This window comes from Bubalus kerabau, chromosome 22 (assembly GCF_029407905.1).
Source record: "Bubalus kerabau isolate K-KA32 ecotype Philippines breed swamp buffalo chromosome 22, PCC_UOA_SB_1v2, whole genome shotgun sequence".
Taxonomy (NCBI): Eukaryota; Metazoa; Chordata; class Mammalia; order Artiodactyla; family Bovidae; genus Bubalus; species Bubalus kerabau.
The window spans coordinates 20402505-20419926 of NC_073645.1; the positions used below are offsets into that span (position 1 = coordinate 20402505).

Here is a 17422-nt window from a genome sequence, read left to right on the forward strand (position 1 = left end):
CAGAGATAAACGACGCTACCCGCGGCCCCGGGCCAGGAGCTGCTCGGCGGGCTTCAGACCAACCCTCTCGGGAGTATGAGCACCCCTTGGGGAGTGTGAGCACCCCTCGGTTCCAGCTGGGAACTGCCCCAGACCCAAGGCTTTCTTTGGAACATGCGCTCGGGCTTTGCAGCGGCTGAAGCCGCTACCCTTGGGACACACGAGTGGGAAACTGAAGCTGCAGCGCCCGGGCCGCGATTAGCGCCAGAAACACCCGCGCGTCCCGGGGCGCGGCTTCCTGTCCGGATTAGAGCACCTGACGGCTTCCATCTCTGCCCGCCCAGGACGACCCCCAGCCGCGACCACAGAGCAGGCTACGCGGAAGTCTGCAGCAACTCGAGTCATGCTCATTCTCCATAGGCTATCGCTTTCCTTTTGCCCGCTGTGAAGCTTTTCCCTTTTTAAACTCTCTTCCGAAGAGTAACCACAAGATCTTGGGAAACTTTGCGTGAAACTTACAAATGTCATGAAATCGGAACCAGAGACTCCGTCTAAGGCTGGGAACGCTGCGCCCAGCCCGGTTCCCTCCCCTCTGCTCCAGCTCAGCGCGTCCGGCGGTGGCCCGTGTTGACCACCTGGCTGTCAGGCGACCCCGGGGCCCGCCCCAGCCCCTGGGCGCCCTCTCGGCCTCGGACACTTTGGGAACATTCCCGCGGCCGCCACCCGGTGCGCGCCGCACGCCAGGGGCCAGGACGTCCCAGCCGGAGAGGTATTTAAGCAGTCCCTCTGGGGCATTGTTTTCCCGGGGAGTCCGGGGGATCTCAGCGGAGGGGAAGGGTGACCCGCCCCCACAGACTGCCGCGCTGGCTTGCCCACTACCTCGTTTGCATTTCAAAGGCAAACTTCTGCCGGACGTCCCGGCGGCGGCACCTACCGGCTTTGCACGGGTCATGGTAATGTTCCAGCTGCTGCTCCGCGCTCTCCTCGCCTTCCAGCGCCGAGGAGTCCCAGGTGGCGTCCGAGCGCTCCCCGAGCCCCGCGGCGTCGCGGGGTAGCGGCAGCAGCAGAAGCAGGAGAGGCAGCAGCAATGGCACAAGGGCCCCGAGCGCAGTCACACGGGGCATGGTTGCGAGCGGCCGGCCAAGACCAAGGGGGTTGAGTGCACCAAAAGCTGGACTCTCGGGCGAGGGACCTCGTACAGAATCGGGTTGGCGGCAACCGGGCACGGCGATTACGCGCGGCTGCCGGGCATGGCTCGGGCGCGGAACCCCCAGAGCGCGGGGTCCCGGTCCGCGTCCGCGCGCCTAGGAAGCCGCTGCTCGGAGCTACTTACTCGTCGGCCGAGGCTGCGGCGGCTGCGACTGTGGCAGTGGATGGAACAGTGGCCGCCCCGCCCCTCTCCACCCGGGCTGGACCGCACAGCCCTCGCCAGGGGCCCCGGGCAGCCAATCACTCGGGCGCCCGAAGCAAGGCCCCTCCTCTTCCCGGCACCTCCGCAACTTCGGAGGAAGGGGAGCGAGGTGCAGAAGCTGAAGGCAAGGACCCGTGGCCTGCCGAGCTCCCACCGAGCAAAGGGCGCCCTTCTCTGGGTGTTACAGCGCCTCTGGCCCACCCTCCCTTCAACGCTGCTCCAGATCAAGGCTGGACTTTCCGCCTTGCTTTATTCTCAAAATTCACTTTACAACTCCCCGGTGCACACGTGGGTGAAGACAGGAGGCAGTGGCTAGAGCTCTGAGCGCCGGACCAGAAACCCAATGCGAACGATCCCCATTACGACCAGCTCGCTATGTGCTTTTCGGAGAATCATTTCCTTGTAGGGATGAAGCGAATCTTCTCTTTGGGTCGCTTTTGGCGCAGAAAAAACCCGACGATTACGATCCTCTCAGCTTTCTCCACATTCCCTCGTCCAGCCGTGACCGGCGCTTGCTGCGGTAACCACCTAACCTAACGTATGGCTGGTGATAGAGTGGCTTAGAAAATAATGATTTAAAATGACGGATTTCCCCTCTACGTGACCCTATCCTTTAGGAAAACAGTGCGAGACGCTTCATACAGGCAAAAAGATTGACAAACGAACAGCTATACCTACTATTTGTGTTAAATTACAGGCATGTTTTATTAAATAAGCTATTCACCATTAACTTGATGGAATAAAAACAACCAATTTCTGAAGTCTGGTTAATTTTTTGCTAATTAAAAACATATGCCCAAATAATGTGAGAATAATCAAGAGATATTTGAAACCCCCTCCTATGCTGTACCTTAAATGTAAAAATTGTTAGAACTGAGCCAATTTGATTTATAGACATAAAAATGCTATTACCAAGAGGCTTTTCAAAGACCTTTCTACAAAAGCAAAATTGCCCCATTAAGAAGTAAAATACATCAATGTGTAGTCAGCATCACACCCAGCAGAATCCTTTTTCCATTTAAACTGCAAGCAGAAAAAAGGAACAAGATTTCCTTTGGGATTTCCACATGGTTTCACAGTCACCAATGACAAAACAGCAGACAGGGAGCCCAGAGCTGGGCTTTACACAGGATTCTGAATTTCTTGCATTATGATCATCTAATAAGTAGGGTGACAAGTCCTACAACCCAGTAAAGGTTTAACTACTGGCTGTTTTGTCTTGGCCCTTAGAAATGTAAGCTGACCCTGTTTCATGCTGAGCCTTCATCAAATGGGCATATATATATAGGATGGAGCCAGACTGGGCAAGAACCGACAGGGGAGGGAGTATCTGGGGCAGGTGAGCGGCGGGAGGGGAATGGATGCCACCAAATGGCAGGGAAGACCAAGTGGCCATTAAATAGGTATGGGAAGGAGTTGAATGTCATTTCTGCCTGAACACTGGAAGGAGTCAAACCCAACGCCATAGGTCTCTGAATTTAACCCAGTGAAGGTCACCACCTGTCAGTAGACAAGTCCACAACGTCAACATCTCAAAAGCCTAACAAACTTGTGTGACACTTCCAGGTCTCCAGATGGCACTAGGCAAACAGCCAACTGGCCTCATTAGCAGGGAATTCCTCCGGAAAATAGACATTACAGGCGACCTCTTGTGCAAGCACCGAGGTTGTGAGCTTTTATTGCCTCTAATCCCGACCTCCTGAGTAGCTGCCAGGCTTCTCACCAACATTCTTTGCCCACATATTTTGAAGACAGTCGTGCTCTAGGATGAGCAGACTGCATCTTTATGTCAGAAGCCCTGTTTGAATACTATCTTAAAGGCTATCAAACAAGTATGAACAAACTACTTGAGTCATAGTACAGAAAAGTTAGAAACAATCGAAAGTGATGGTTAATATTTTTTCTCAGCTTCATGTTTTATGATTTCACTTACCACTTTTATATTTTAAACTCTAATCGGGGCTCAAATTTTATAAATGTATTTTTTAATTTCCAAGAAAAAAAAAAAAAAAACCCGAGATAGATTTGGAATAAAAGGCTCTGGGATCTAAAGCCACGCAACTCAGTTCCATTAGTTATCTGTGGGTTTCCTCCTCCACAGCTCATGATCACAAGTCCATACAACTGTCCCTTTTCAGTCAGATGTCTGTCATCCACCCAACTCTTTGCTGCTATGCCCTATGCTGAGTTCCACAGCTCTCTTGCAGCAGCTCTCAAACGCCTCCACCCCTACCAAGTTTTCCGTAACTACTCCGCAGAGGTCCCTTCTTCCTCTTGATGCCTTTCCAGGTTACCACACACCACCTTCTCCAAGGCAGGGAGCAGACCCTTCAGGGTAGAGGGCACTCTCATTTGCTGGTTTATTTCTTGGTTTACATGAACTGACCACTGAGACAGTACTTGAATTTTTAAACTATTTCATACTGTTAACGATTTTCAGCAGCTGTTTAAAACCTTCTGTGGCTAGGATCCCTACCTAAGCCCGTTTAAGGGTGGCACATCAGGCCCTCCATCCACCATCAGGCTGTCCTTACATGTGTATTCCAGCCTTGAGTTCTTGCCATCTCCATTATGTCTACTCACATTGCATTAAACATCTTGCATTCATCCTAATTGGGCCTTGCTGCTCCATGTCTTTGCCGCAACTTCATAACTACACAGGCTGCATCTTCATGCCAACATTACAGCAGCTACCACACCTATGACATTTAACCTATTTGTCTGTCTTATCCTTCTGGGTCTCTAACCTGTATCAGATCTGTCTTACTCTCTGGACCCTCTTTGGACCCTCTCTTCCCTTCAGTGACTCCAAGGTTAGGTCCCATAATTTAGTGGCTTACCCAGAGCCATAAGAACTGTGACATGGGCCAGTTTAAATGACTTATGTCAAAATTCCCCCTACAACTGTGTCCTTCATTTAAAAAATTTGAAACTCCTACCACCTTAAGTATGCAAAACATTGAAGATAACTTTAAAAACATTTCTAGACTGCATTACCATTGACTCCATGTATCCCAACACAAATTTATTCCCTCCCCTTCTAAATGTTAAACTATTGATTAGCTATTTAATAGAAGCTCTCACTGTGAAATTCAGAAGTTGGTTGTGTAACAGTTTCCTCTATTAAACTCCTAGTTTTCCAACCAGACAAAAGTGCCCACTAAAGAGATTTAAAGTACTCAAATTTGCACCAATTTAAACTATTCAGCTAACCGGAATTTTCAAGTAAGGTGTCAACTGGAGCTGGTAATAAAATCAGGGGGAGAAAAGAATCAAGGAGGCTGACAAGAATTTAAATAACCAGTTAAAACTAAAGACGAAAAAAAGTACAAATAGACTTGGAGAAGTTCGCCGCTACTTTTGATGTATTAGTAGTACAATAAAAATAATCCCATCCATTGCTATAGAACACTCATTTCCAACGTGACCTCTATGAATCTCTCTTCCATAAGCTGGAGAAGTGACATCCCCATTTTACAGTTACAGCCGTCAAAACAATAAGACCTAATTTTGATTACTTCTGGGCTAAAAACAAGGAACTCTTTAGCTGCTCTAGTTTCTTAAAATCTAGCTGCCTATGCTATCAGCTTCACAGGACAGTTGTGAGAGGACACAAGTGAAACTGTTGTGCAACAGTAGTGCTAGACAAATACAAAGTATTCTCAATCAGGAGAATGACAGGGACAGAGGAGTTTGAATGCTGGTGTCAGAGTTTGTATACAAAGAAAGGCAAAAGAATGGTAATGAGAGAAAAAAATCATTTCTTAAAAAGACAGATCTTATTCATTATACCATTCTTCCCATTTTCTGTGTATATTTTCCCTCAAAGTATGAAGTTGGGGAGAATACCCAAATCTCAAATTTTAAATCCTTTGTTTCAGGGGTCAGCACACTATGACCTGCTGGCTGTTTCTGTTGTTTTACTGGAACACAGCCATGCTCATTAGCTGATGTACTGTCTCCCATGGCTGTTGCGCTACAATGGTAGAGCAGTCGTGACACAGACTGTATGGCTCTCAAAGCCTCAAATATTTCCTATTGGGCTTTTTACAGAAAGCTTGCTGACCCCTGCTTTATTTAATTGTGGAAAGCTATTAGTAATCTCTTCATATGCGTGCCAATAATAATGGGTTATCCTTTATGCTTGGATCATCTGTTTCAAAAAGGAAAGAAAGAAAGCATCCGAGGGAAGAACATTTGACTTTTTATTACTTTTTAAAAATTCAACTTCAGTTAGATTAACAGACTAGATTAGAACTTCAAACGTGATACATTTTATACTGCACTGGATTTCTATTAATAAAAAGCCAGTTGGAACATGGCCTACACAAATCACGGGTGAGTACAAAAATGGAAGTCATCACTGAGTAGTAACTGTTTCCTCCCAACTCTGTCACCAATTGTCCTTACTCCAGGGATTTATAGGTTCAAGTCTGACACAGCTGAAAAGCCCAAGTGGGACTGCTTTTCCAAAGATACCCTGTTGTCCTTCAAATAGAATGACATGTAATTTCCTCCTTTCCTTTAAGCTCTTACTTATAATGTTTATAAGCTTCAAATGACCTAAATTGATGAGTTGGGGCAAGCACAAAAAATGCTGCTTTATCAATTATTAGCCCCGTTCACAAACACTTCAAGATGAACACTTTTCACAACAGTTTATTTCCATATCCTAATAACGGTGAAACAAGAATGTACTTTTTCCTTTGTCTGCACAAGTCTGCCTACAGCTCAAAGAGGTCAAATCAAATGGCTTTTAGAAAACGCTCACAGAACAAAAGTTATTCCTCAAACTGAATTTAAATCTTATAAACTTTCTGCAGCGATATGTCAACTTTCTGATCTACCTGACCTCTAAATCTAGTCTATTTCTACACACATTTCCAGTCTTGATAAATTTTCACTTCTCTGATCTCCTTAACGTATTGTTAAAATATAGCTTCATTACTATGCAATTTTTATGAAGATATAAAACATTAATGAATATTTGTATTTTCATGTCACTACTCTTATTATGTGTGCCAATAAATCAACAGATGAAGCACTAAGACACACTGAAACCTAAGCTTAAAACCTAGATGAAACTGCAGTGTATAGATTACAAATAGGCTTTTCTTTCTCAAAATTTCTATACAGAAGCCCTTCGATATGTAGCTTTTCCTGAACAAATTACACTAATACATTATTTCTTTTTTTACATCTGTAAAAAAAAAAATCAGGAAATCTTAAACTAATATTTATTTGCAAAACATTTGGCATATGGTGATCAGTAAACATTTAGGAAACAAAAGCTTTATCAAAATGAATACAATTTGTGGATAAACCCTGAATAAAGTGGCTTTTGGAAGAACTGGAGTTTGCAGCAACCACCTTTATAAAGGGATCCATCCACTCTCAATGGAAAACACTCAAGCATACCATTCACTAGGTTCAGAAATCACCACAATGTAATTAATTCCAAGGGCATGGGGCTTAATTTATGGGCAAACTCCATACAAAAGAATGTTTTCCCAATTTTCCAGTCACTACATTTCCACCTTATCCTACTCTTACACTGCCAGGCTCCTTTGTCCATGAGATTCTCCAGGCAAGAATACTGGAGTGGGCTGTCATGCCCTCCTCCAGGGGATCTTCCCGACCCAGGGATCAAACCCAGGTCTCCTGCATGGCAGGCAGATTCTTTATGGTCGGAGCCACCAGGGAAGCCCACTCTTGTACTAGGGTATACCTATTAACAATGTCACTAATGCAGCTAAATTTCAAGTGAAGCGTACTTACAGATACAAATCCCCAGTTTTTGAGAGTATTCAAAACTTCAGTTGCTAAGTTGAGCAAATGTTAATAAATGAAAGACAAATGGCATTTATGAAGTGGAAAAATCCTACCCTTTGATTAACTTAAATAATATATTTTGCTATTCTACAACTGAAAGCTATGGAACTAAACTATTTGTGGATTACATCTTCAAGACACACACACACACACACACACACACACACACACACAACCCAGCCCCTCTAAAAAGCCATGAACCAATACCTATTTTCTAAAGGACTTTTCAAGGTGACTTATACTCATTTTAATAAAGTTCTTAATGTATTTGGATATCACAAAACTATTTTTCAGTGAAGATTCCAAAGGATTTCAAATACAGATTAGTTTAGTAAAAGAACTGGTGTACCTGAATGCAGCTAAAGCACTCATTCTTTAAAAACCCTGTATCTTACCTGAAAGACTCATGAGAAACAAATTCCATTTTATGAAGATAGAAGCTTGCCACCCAATTCACAATCTATCAGAGAGACTCTATGTTCTTATAAGAATTTTACATGTAGTTTAAAAGTTATATAATATTAGCCATTAAGTACTAACTTTTAGTTCTTTTTCTTATTAGATCTTAAAGGCAGGTGTGAGAAAAAACAGAAAATGAAGGAACTAGCAGGTTACACTTCATATAATATTTTGGCTTAAAGAAGAGGATTTACCGACAGCTTTTGATCAAATTTCTGTTTGTTCATGTCAGTCATACTTAAGTGGTAAGAAATCAAACTTGCCACCCTTTATAGTCTTTAATGCTACATTATAGGATGCAGTCTATAAATGTACAGAAACGTATTTTGTAATGAAAACACCTTATGTAACTCTGAATGGCATGAACTTCATGTTAAGGTTTAAATACATTAAGGTTAAAATGTTTTGAGTCTTTCTAAAAATACCAATATACAGTATAGTTTTTAGGTGGTCATTTGCATAGCAAACTATTAAACTAGAAACTCAATGATTCTAGGAAAACTTCACATTATGGACCGTTCCAGAAAGATGTATTCAAAATTAAAATTACTTCTCTTAGAAAACTGTAAGCTTTATTTGCTCATCCTCTAGTACACTGACCACTTTTACCCACCCCCACTTTACACAGTACACTGACCTGAACAGATTCTGTGCCACAATTTCATTCAAAGGGCTTCTCATTCATTTTGTGACTGCACTGGATAATCTAGATGCAAGCAATATTGGGGATTTTAAAGTATGGGTCCCTTGTATCAGAAAAGCATGATAAAAAAAAACCCAACCCTGCATTCAGTAATACTGTCTTTTGAAAAGATATCTTCAAATTGCAAACACATGTATTTTCACAAAACAATTTGGTCAGGAAATTTTATTTTAACATTCTAAAGCAGTAATGCTTTAGATGTTACTTAAGTGCCCCAGACAGGATTAACAAAATTAAATGTTTCTAAATTACAAATTTGGCTCCTTTTGGGAGTCTCAGAAGAAAAACAAAAGAAAATAATCCCCCCTCCCAAAAGAATGACACACACATTTTGAAGAAACCCCAATGTTTCATGCAGTGGTAGGCAAGATGTAAAAAGCCACCCAAATTCACACATTTCTACACCAATCATCATCAGAAAAAAGTACTCCATAGTCAATCTGTACATCCAAATGCATTTGGGAATCTACACCTACATTACATTATTTAATGTTATATACATTTATTACCCACCCCCCCTTGTTTTTAATAATTTCTTATGTAAAACCTTCATTCAAACCCAAAAAAGATGTAAGACTAACTTAGGGGGAGGGGGCAGATAATCACTTTAGACATTCAGTTAAAATGTAGTTTATCTAAATCTCAAAATGTTTAATAAAAACAAATATCTTCTCCATTTAACAATTTGCTTTCTAACTGTACAGTAAATTGCATTGTAGAGAGTACACCTCTATCTTCAAACTGTATCTTCTTTGGATGGAATTAAGATGTAACTGTATAGTTTTAAGATAAATAAATGGGAAGTTGGTCCAACTAAGATGACAGCAGATATATTACATGCAAGATTTAATATTTTTAAATTTTCTCTTTAAAAAAAAAGATGCAGTTGAATTGGGGGGGGGTGGGGGGCGCGGGCGCAGAAAGCAGGTCAAAAAAGAACCCAGGTTCAATATATAAAAATGTCCCACAATACGTTGATGATGGCAGTAAAAATAAGAGAAAAAAGTAATCTTTCTGGAACATCATTTTTCAGTATTGTAGAAACACTAGTGCCAGGAAGATTTCTATTCATGTAATTTTAGCATCCAAGTTTCCCTCTATTTATTTTATTGGAACAAATGCTTTAAATAAACTATTTGTCCTCTTCACTGAAGAGAGCTGGTCTATTTCATCTTTAATGAGCTAGTTTTTGGGAAGTTTAACCATGTACTGTAGTAATGCCTACTGCATAAAATCCAAGCATTTGCTGTGAACAGTTGGAGAAAGCAGTCAGTAAGAACCTAGGATCAATGGAAATAGATGTTACTTTAAGCCATCCATGAAAGAGACCCACAAAGTACCCAGTGTTAAAGCCCAAATCTTCTTGCGCTTTTTTTTTTTTTTTTGCTGTCCAAGTTCCACCCCTGTGAAAGAGAAATTGATCCGAAGTTCCAGGCTTTCTTGGGTCTTTAGTCAATTTTCACATTAGTATAGATTTTTCGGACAAAGGCACTTGTTCCCATGTAACCAATTGCTCCTGTAAAGATAAAACAAGATGTTTTGAAACAAATACACACAGAGCAGTACCCATCATTTACAAACAAACACTAAATGCTCTCTGCTCTAGAAAGTTATTCTTTTTTCAAGATAACATCTAATGTTAGCACTCTCCCTAAACTTACTAAAATAGTGTCACTTGTTTTGCAAATCACCTGTTGCTGTCATATACCAAGTGTGGCCTGATGCAACATTTTTATAGTTAAATATCAATTATTACATGAATTATGAACTATATGAATTAAAATAATCTCTTAAAGAGAGAATAATTTCAGAATGACAAAAATTCATTAAATGAAAAAAATAAGTCTTTTAAAAATTTAAGCATAGATTATTCTAGATTATTAAAACAATACTAACATGTTCTCCAAACAATATGATACACTTATGGATAATTTAGTAAGAAGTGACTGGGGGTTCTCTCAGGGAAGGACTGAGACCCATGGCCCAATAGCATCTGAAGCTCTAGATAGGACACATTTCTGATGGCTTCTTTTTTATGTTTAAATTGTAGAAGCTGTGACTGGTAGAAAGGTAGGCATTTGAGGGCATGGATGAGAGAGACAGATAAGTAGATCAGGAATTCTGAAATGCTGTTTTTGAATAATTAGCCTCAAACAGGGCCCAAAATACCAGTAAGCAGGGGTGTTAAATTAATCTGTTTTGTTAAATTAAGTTTCTGCCTCTTGGCGCTTAAAAAGTGCTCGGTACATGGTAAGATACTCAATAAATATTTGTTGAATGAATGAATTAACTGTATAGTTCTTTACTGTAAATACTAAGAGATCTTTAGGACAAGACAGGTGGTCATTCGTATGATAGAGAAGAGTCTACACTAGATTTAGGAATTTACCATCAAGTCTAAAAGTCAGTCTTCCATGAGTTAATGATACACACACATACACCTAACTGACTAACTTGAACCAACTTTTATCCACCCAACTGGTAGATGCAAAGAAAAAATAAGTCTTTCTGCCTTTCCTATACATATGAAAACTGTACCTCAAGGGGACCAAATGGCTGATGAAAGAAGTTTCTCCTTAGAGAAGTGTCCCAGCTAATAAATATAAAAGGAACAATGGAATGAGAATATTGTAACCACTAATGACTTAATGGAAGAACTAGGCAATAATTATCAACAGCTGCTAACCTCACAGAGACAATCAGACATTTAAGTGCCTCCTTATGAAAGTTTACAAAACACCTGTTAAGTGTTCTTGGACAAGTATTCTTGAGTATGATCAGGTCTATAGATTTAACTACCACTTTACGGGAAATATGGGGGGGAAGCACACAGAGAAACATTAAATAACACCTTAGGGATACAATCAGCCTAACCCAGAGTGTGAAAAACTCAACAGGATTTCAAACAAACCAACCAACCAAAACCTAAGTTTCTTAAGTAATTGCAAGGGAAAAGAGAGTAAACGTCAATAGATTTAAAGCTGCTTAAAAGACAGTTTTATCAAGCAATGCATGGACTTTTAACTGGATCTTGATGCAAACTGTATTAAAAAAGAAATGAGGACGTGTGGGATAAAAGTGAATACTAAGTGAATATTCGAGCACATTAGGAAATTATATATATATATATATTAAAATATTATATAACTGCATTCTTATATATTATAGCTATATAATAATTATATAAACACTGCACATTTGATGTATCTATATACCCACATGCATACACACACACACAAATATTTACAGCTAAAATGACATGAAGTTCGAGATTTATATCAGAAAAAAAGGATGTAAAGTGGAAACAAAAATAAGACAAGACTGGCTACAAGTTGACAATTACTGATGTTAGGTGTGTTAGGTACATGGGGATTCACTACATATATACTACTGTTTCTCTTTTTGTATATATTTGAAAATTCCCCATATTAAATATCGAAAATATTGTAAAAACCCACCCAGACAATAAAGGAAACCTATTTTTGTAATAAAGACACTTATTTTTTAATATTAAATTATTATATTATACTTGAAAATAGTGATCATTCATTTTAAAATAGCTATATACAAGTCCTTACAAGATAATTGGAAATAACCATTCAATTTTAAAAACCTGAATTCTTTTTAAAGTATCTGTAAAATTTTAGGTAGAATCAAAAATTTAACTAGTATAATACAGTACTAGTCCAATAAGCAAATTCAATTTTCGAGACCTTTAAAATATTGTTCCTTTTTGAGCAGAGATATGCTTAAAAGCAAAATAGTGTCAATCTAGAGAATCATTTTTCTTAATCTTATGAGTATCAAGAATAAACTTATAAAATATTACTTTATAAAAGGAAGAGACTGAATATGCTCTCTAGAAAAATAAATGTCTTGGGAATAATACCAAGCTTAATTTTTTTTAAAACTAAAATGCTATATGCTCAAAACATAAAATCTGCAGCAATCTAATTATTTCCCCTTCACATAATTATTTTTTCCTACATTAAAAAAAATATTTTTTTTTCTTTCAATTACTGACTGAAAAAGCATATTAGCAACATAACCCGGTGAGTATGTATAATTTTTGTATTATGATGACATTTTAATCATTTTCAGTGTGAACTCGTTCCCCTCCCCGACAAAAACAGATTAGCACTAAAAGCATATAAACCCATTAAAGAATAAATGTTGGGACATTGCCAGAACAGCAGGGAACTTTAAACGTGCCAGGACTGTCAGGCAGCAAGATGAAATTTCAACAGGAAAAGCATTAAAAAAATTTAGCTATTAAGTAGGGGCACTAGGATTCACAATCAAGACTGGCCCCTCAAAGTCTTGCTCCTCCCCAAAACTCCCCATCACGTCTCATATGTCTCACCACCTAATAACAGACTTGCATTATACCTGTTGCTTTATACACATGACACTATTACAGATAATTACTCTGAAAGATATGCCCATTTTATAGATTAGAAAATGAGACTTAGGTTAATATGCCCTCCCATGGCCACAAAGAAGGTTAAGTGGCAGCATGGAGATTTACTCTAGGTCTCTTAGGCTTTCCAGACCATGTCTTTTCCATTTTTCATGGTGCTTCTAAAAAGTTTTCTTCATTTTCTAGCTATTTCATATATACTATACATGCTATTTATGGTGAAAACTATTACCTCTTCCATTTAATGGAAGACTGTGATAGATCCATGAAACAGTGCTATTATCCTCCTTTTATAGATGCTTGGAGACCTTGGGGAATTGGATCAAGGTATAGCAGCACAGATTGCACCGCCAGGACGTAAGCTCAGTCTGCAAGCACCCAAGCGTGGACTCAATTGTGCTGCCTCCTGGACACTTTTACCTCAATGAACAGGGGAACAGAAACTTCCAAACAAAAATCATTTGGCCAAAACCTTAACTTGTTTACACAATAATCTTTTCCAAAAAATCTAAGCTTATTAAAAAAAAAAAAGGCAATTCTCAACATGAATGAAAAACTAACTGTGGTATGGGAAATAGTGCTATACACAATTATTAAAAACAGGAAATCAAAGAAATTAGAGAGGTAATAAATTAGATTTTGAGGAATACTTAAAAGGACTGAAATCAGATGTTTGAGCTTCTTTTGGTGTTCCTGATCAAACAACAGAAGGTTATTTCTCAGTTTCCAATTACTGTATTTTTCTGATTCAGAAACACTCAGATTTACTCATGATATTCCAAGAATTTCAGAACTTACCACACATTATCCCCAAGGCTGTGCTAAATACCGCCATATATCCAAAGTAAAATGATGTTTGAAATAAGCCATACATCCTGAAATAAAACCAAAAACTTATATATAGTATATCCATTTTTACTTTCAACATAAGGCCTAAATCCTAGCATTTAAAATGATAAACTTAGTTTCCAAAATACAAAATGAGAAAATGTCTCCACTTACTTTGTTTTGAAAAAATAGTAGTAAAAGGAATACATGTAAACATAAATTGCAGTGGATGCAGCAGAGAGAAAACTTGTCCATTGCCTGAAGAAAAAAAGGAACTCTTTTGAATGGATGGCACTGAAAGATTTTAAAGCAAAGCATTTTATAAAAACATCCTTTATGATTCTATATATTTAAAAACAAATGCATGTATAATGGCATTTAAATATATCAACAAGGAGAAAGCCTAAGAAATGGAAGGAGAGATCCTAAATTTTGCCAGATTTCCGATTATAAATGACCCTAAATAAACCATTTCCTTTTTCAAATGTCTCCTCATGTTTAAAATAGTGACCATCATTAATACTCCCAATTTTTTTGACTGATACTATTTTTTTCTCTAAAATCATCAATATTTTTATAATTGAAAAAACTCCTACACTATTCCACATGATACATTTCAAATGCAATCTTATTTTAAATTATATGGTCCCCAGAAGTTCTTCCCAAAGTAAGTACTCACCACCTGTAATCCTCTGCATTTAGTAGAAAGTATGTGCACACGATGGTCACACAGACAGTCACAATGCACAGGATGACCAGCACCAGCATCATGAAGCCATAGACATAATAGATCTTATACGCCCAGAAAGAGGTGAAGATGAAATACCTAAATACAACCCAACACAGACATAGTTTTCCAGTCTTTATTCATAAAACTCACCCTGTTCTTGCTAAATCTCATTTGCACCTTAGTTCTCTCTCAGTATTTTTCTTTCAAACAACTTTCTCAACAGTTTCCCTTCCTCCCCTTTCATTAAATCATTTACAATTCTCTCAAAAATATTTTCTTAGATAATCTTTCAAGAACAGATTCATTAGCAGGGTAGGGTATTCATCTGTAAGCAAACTGAATAAATTAGAAGCTTTAGGAGTGTATTGTGGAAAAGAAAAATGAAAATAGCTAAAAATTCATATTTTAAAAATGAATTCTCATTTATTTTTTCTGCATACAATACTATACAAGCAATGCAGTTTATAAAACACCCAATTAAATTTTTTAAAAAGGTTTGATATGGTAATAATGTATAAAATTAGGAAAATAAAAATAATTAGGAAAACAAAGCAAAGCCTAAGAAAGCTCGATGCCATTTTCACAGGATTGCAAGAGAAAGGGCACTATGATTTTACACCAAAAAAGATCCTTTCCTCTAATTCCATTACACAGTTCAGTTCAGTTCAGTTGCTCAGTCTTGTCCAACTCTTTTCGACCCCATGAACTGCAGCACTCCAGGCCTCCCTGTCCATCACCAACTCCCGGAGGTCACTCAAACTCACGGCCATCGAGTCGGTGATGCCATCCAGCCATCTCATCCTCTGTCGTCCCCTTCTCCTCCTGCCCCCAATCCCTCCCAGCATCAGGGTCTTTTCCAATGAGTCAACTCTTCACATGAGGTGGCCAAAGTACTGGAGTTTCAGCTTTAGCATCAGTCCTTCCAAAGAAATCCCAGGGCTGATCTCCTTCAGAATGGACTGGTTGGATCTCCTTGCAGTCCAAGGGACTCTCAAGAGTCTTCTCCAACACCACAGTTCAAAAGCATCAATTCTTCGGCACTCAGCTTTCTTCACAGTCCAACTCTCACATCCGTACATGACCACTGGAAAAACCATAGCCTTGACTAGACGGACCTTTGTTGGCAAAGTAATGTCTCTGCTTTTGAATATGCTATCTAGGTTGATCATAACTTTCCTTCCAAGGAGTAAGCGTCTTTTAATTTCATGGCTGCAGTCACCATCTGCAGTGATTTTGGAGCCCCCCCAAATAAAGTCTGACACTGTTTCCCCATCCATTTCCCATGAAGTGATGGGACCAGATGCCATAATCTTCGTTTTCTGAATGTTAAGCTTTAAGTCAACTTTTTCACTCTCCTCTTTCACTTTCATCAAGAGGCTTTTTAGTTCCTCTGCACATTCTGCTGTAAGGGTGGTGTCATATGCATATCTGGGGTTATTGGTATTTCTCCCGGCAATCTTGATTCCAGCTTGTGCCTCTTCCAGCCCAGTGTTTCTCATGATGTACTCTGCATAGAAGTTAAATAAGCAGGGTGACAATATACAGCCTTGATGTACTCCTTTTCCTATTTGGAACCAGTTTGTTGTTCCATGTCCAGTGCTAACTGTTGCTTCCTGACCTGCATACAGGTTTCTCAAGAGGCAGGTCAGGTGGTCTGGTATTCCCATCTCTTTTAGAATTTTCCACAGTTTATTGTGATCCCCACAGTCAAAGGCTTTGGCACAGTCAATAAAGCAGAAATAGATGTTTTTCTGCAACTCTCTTGCTTTTTCAATGATCCAGCGGATGTTGGCGATTTGATCTCTGGTTCCTCTGCCTTTTCTAAAACCAGCTTGAACATCAGGAAGTTCACGGTTCACATACTGCTGAAGCCTGGCTTGGAGAATTTTGAGCATTACTTTACTAGTGTGTGAGATAAGTGCAATTGTGCGGTAGTTGGAGCATTCTTCCGCATTGCCTTTCTTTGGGGTTGGAATGAAAACTGACCTTTTCCAGTCCTGTGGCCACTGCTGAGTTTTCCAAATTTGCTGGCATATTGAGTGCAGCACTTTCACAGCATCATCTTTCAGGATTTGAAATAGCTCAACTGGAATTCCGTCACCTCCACTAGCTTTGTTCATAGTGATGCTTTCTAACGCCCACTTGACTTCACATTCCAGCATGTCTGGCTCTAGGTCAGTGATCACACCATCGTGATTATCTGGGTCGTGAAGATCTTTTTTGTACAGTTCTTCTGTGTATTCTTGCCACCTCTTCTTAGTATCTTCTGCTTCTGTTAGGTCCATACCATCTCTGTCCTTTATCAAGCCCATCTTTGCATGAAATGTTCCCTTGGTATCTCTAATTTTCTTGGAGAGATCTCTAGTCTTTCCCATTCTGTTGTTTTCCTCTATTTCTTTGCATTGATTGCTTAGGAAGGCTTTCTTATCTCTCCTTGCTATTCTTTGGAACTCTGCATTCAGATGCTTATATCTTTCCTTTTCTCCTTTGCTTTTTGCTTCTCTTCTTTTCACAGCTATTTGTAAGGCCTCCCCAGACAGCCATTTTGCCCTTTTGCATTTCTTTTTCAGGGAGATGGTCTTGATCCCTGTCTCCTGTACAATGTCACGAAGCCATCATTAAAACAAAAAGGGTTTTTTTAACCTCTTTTCTTTTTCTTGTTCCCTTCTGCTTGTTAGTTACCTTATCTATTACCCATTCTTTCAACAGATATTACAGAAGCGCTACACATATTAGAGAAGCAGCGAGAACAGAATTAGTCTCTACCCTCAAGGAGATGAGTTTAGTGAGAAACATCAGTAGAGGGACAATTGTGACACACCATGACAGGTGCTTCACCAATGCACCTACGAGGAGCATCTAAGCAGGGCTCTGGGCGAGGGAAGGGGGAGCCACCCTAACTCCTCTCTCCTGTATCTTATTATAATGAAATCTCTCGAAACATAAATACATTGCCAAAACTTACATTTCAATAAAGATTGAGCCAAAAGGTAAAATTCCTCCTAGGCAAACAATAACTGCAGGCTCCATGAACCTGGAAAATATTAAAATTAACTGTAA

At 39.6% G+C, this 17422-nt stretch overlaps 2 protein-coding genes across 2 annotated transcripts in view; both read right to left on the reverse strand.

The window, feature by feature from the left end:
- The window catches only part of TLL2 (tolloid like 2), a 148949-nt gene extending 140859 nt beyond the window's left edge, over positions 1 to 8090 (reverse strand). The window contains exon 1 of the mRNA XM_055560672.1: positions 914 to 8090. Within this exon, the coding sequence (XP_055416647.1) occupies positions 914 to 1103 (190 nt within the window). The 5' untranslated portion in view covers positions 1104 to 8090. The remainder of the gene's footprint in view (positions 1 to 913) is intronic.
- A 917-nt stretch (positions 8091 to 9007) lies between these two features.
- The window catches only part of TM9SF3 (transmembrane 9 superfamily member 3), a 58349-nt gene continuing 49934 nt past the window's right edge, over positions 9008 to 17422 (reverse strand). The window contains exons 11-15 of the mRNA XM_055560673.1: positions 17328 to 17396; positions 14312 to 14458; positions 13807 to 13890; positions 13603 to 13679; positions 9008 to 9900 (exon numbers count right to left, since the gene is read on the reverse strand). Coding sequence (XP_055416648.1) covers positions 9833 to 9900; positions 13603 to 13679; positions 13807 to 13890; positions 14312 to 14458; positions 17328 to 17396 — 445 coding nt within the window. The 3' untranslated portion in view covers positions 9008 to 9832. The remainder of the gene's footprint in view (positions 9901 to 13602; positions 13680 to 13806; positions 13891 to 14311; positions 14459 to 17327; positions 17397 to 17422) is intronic.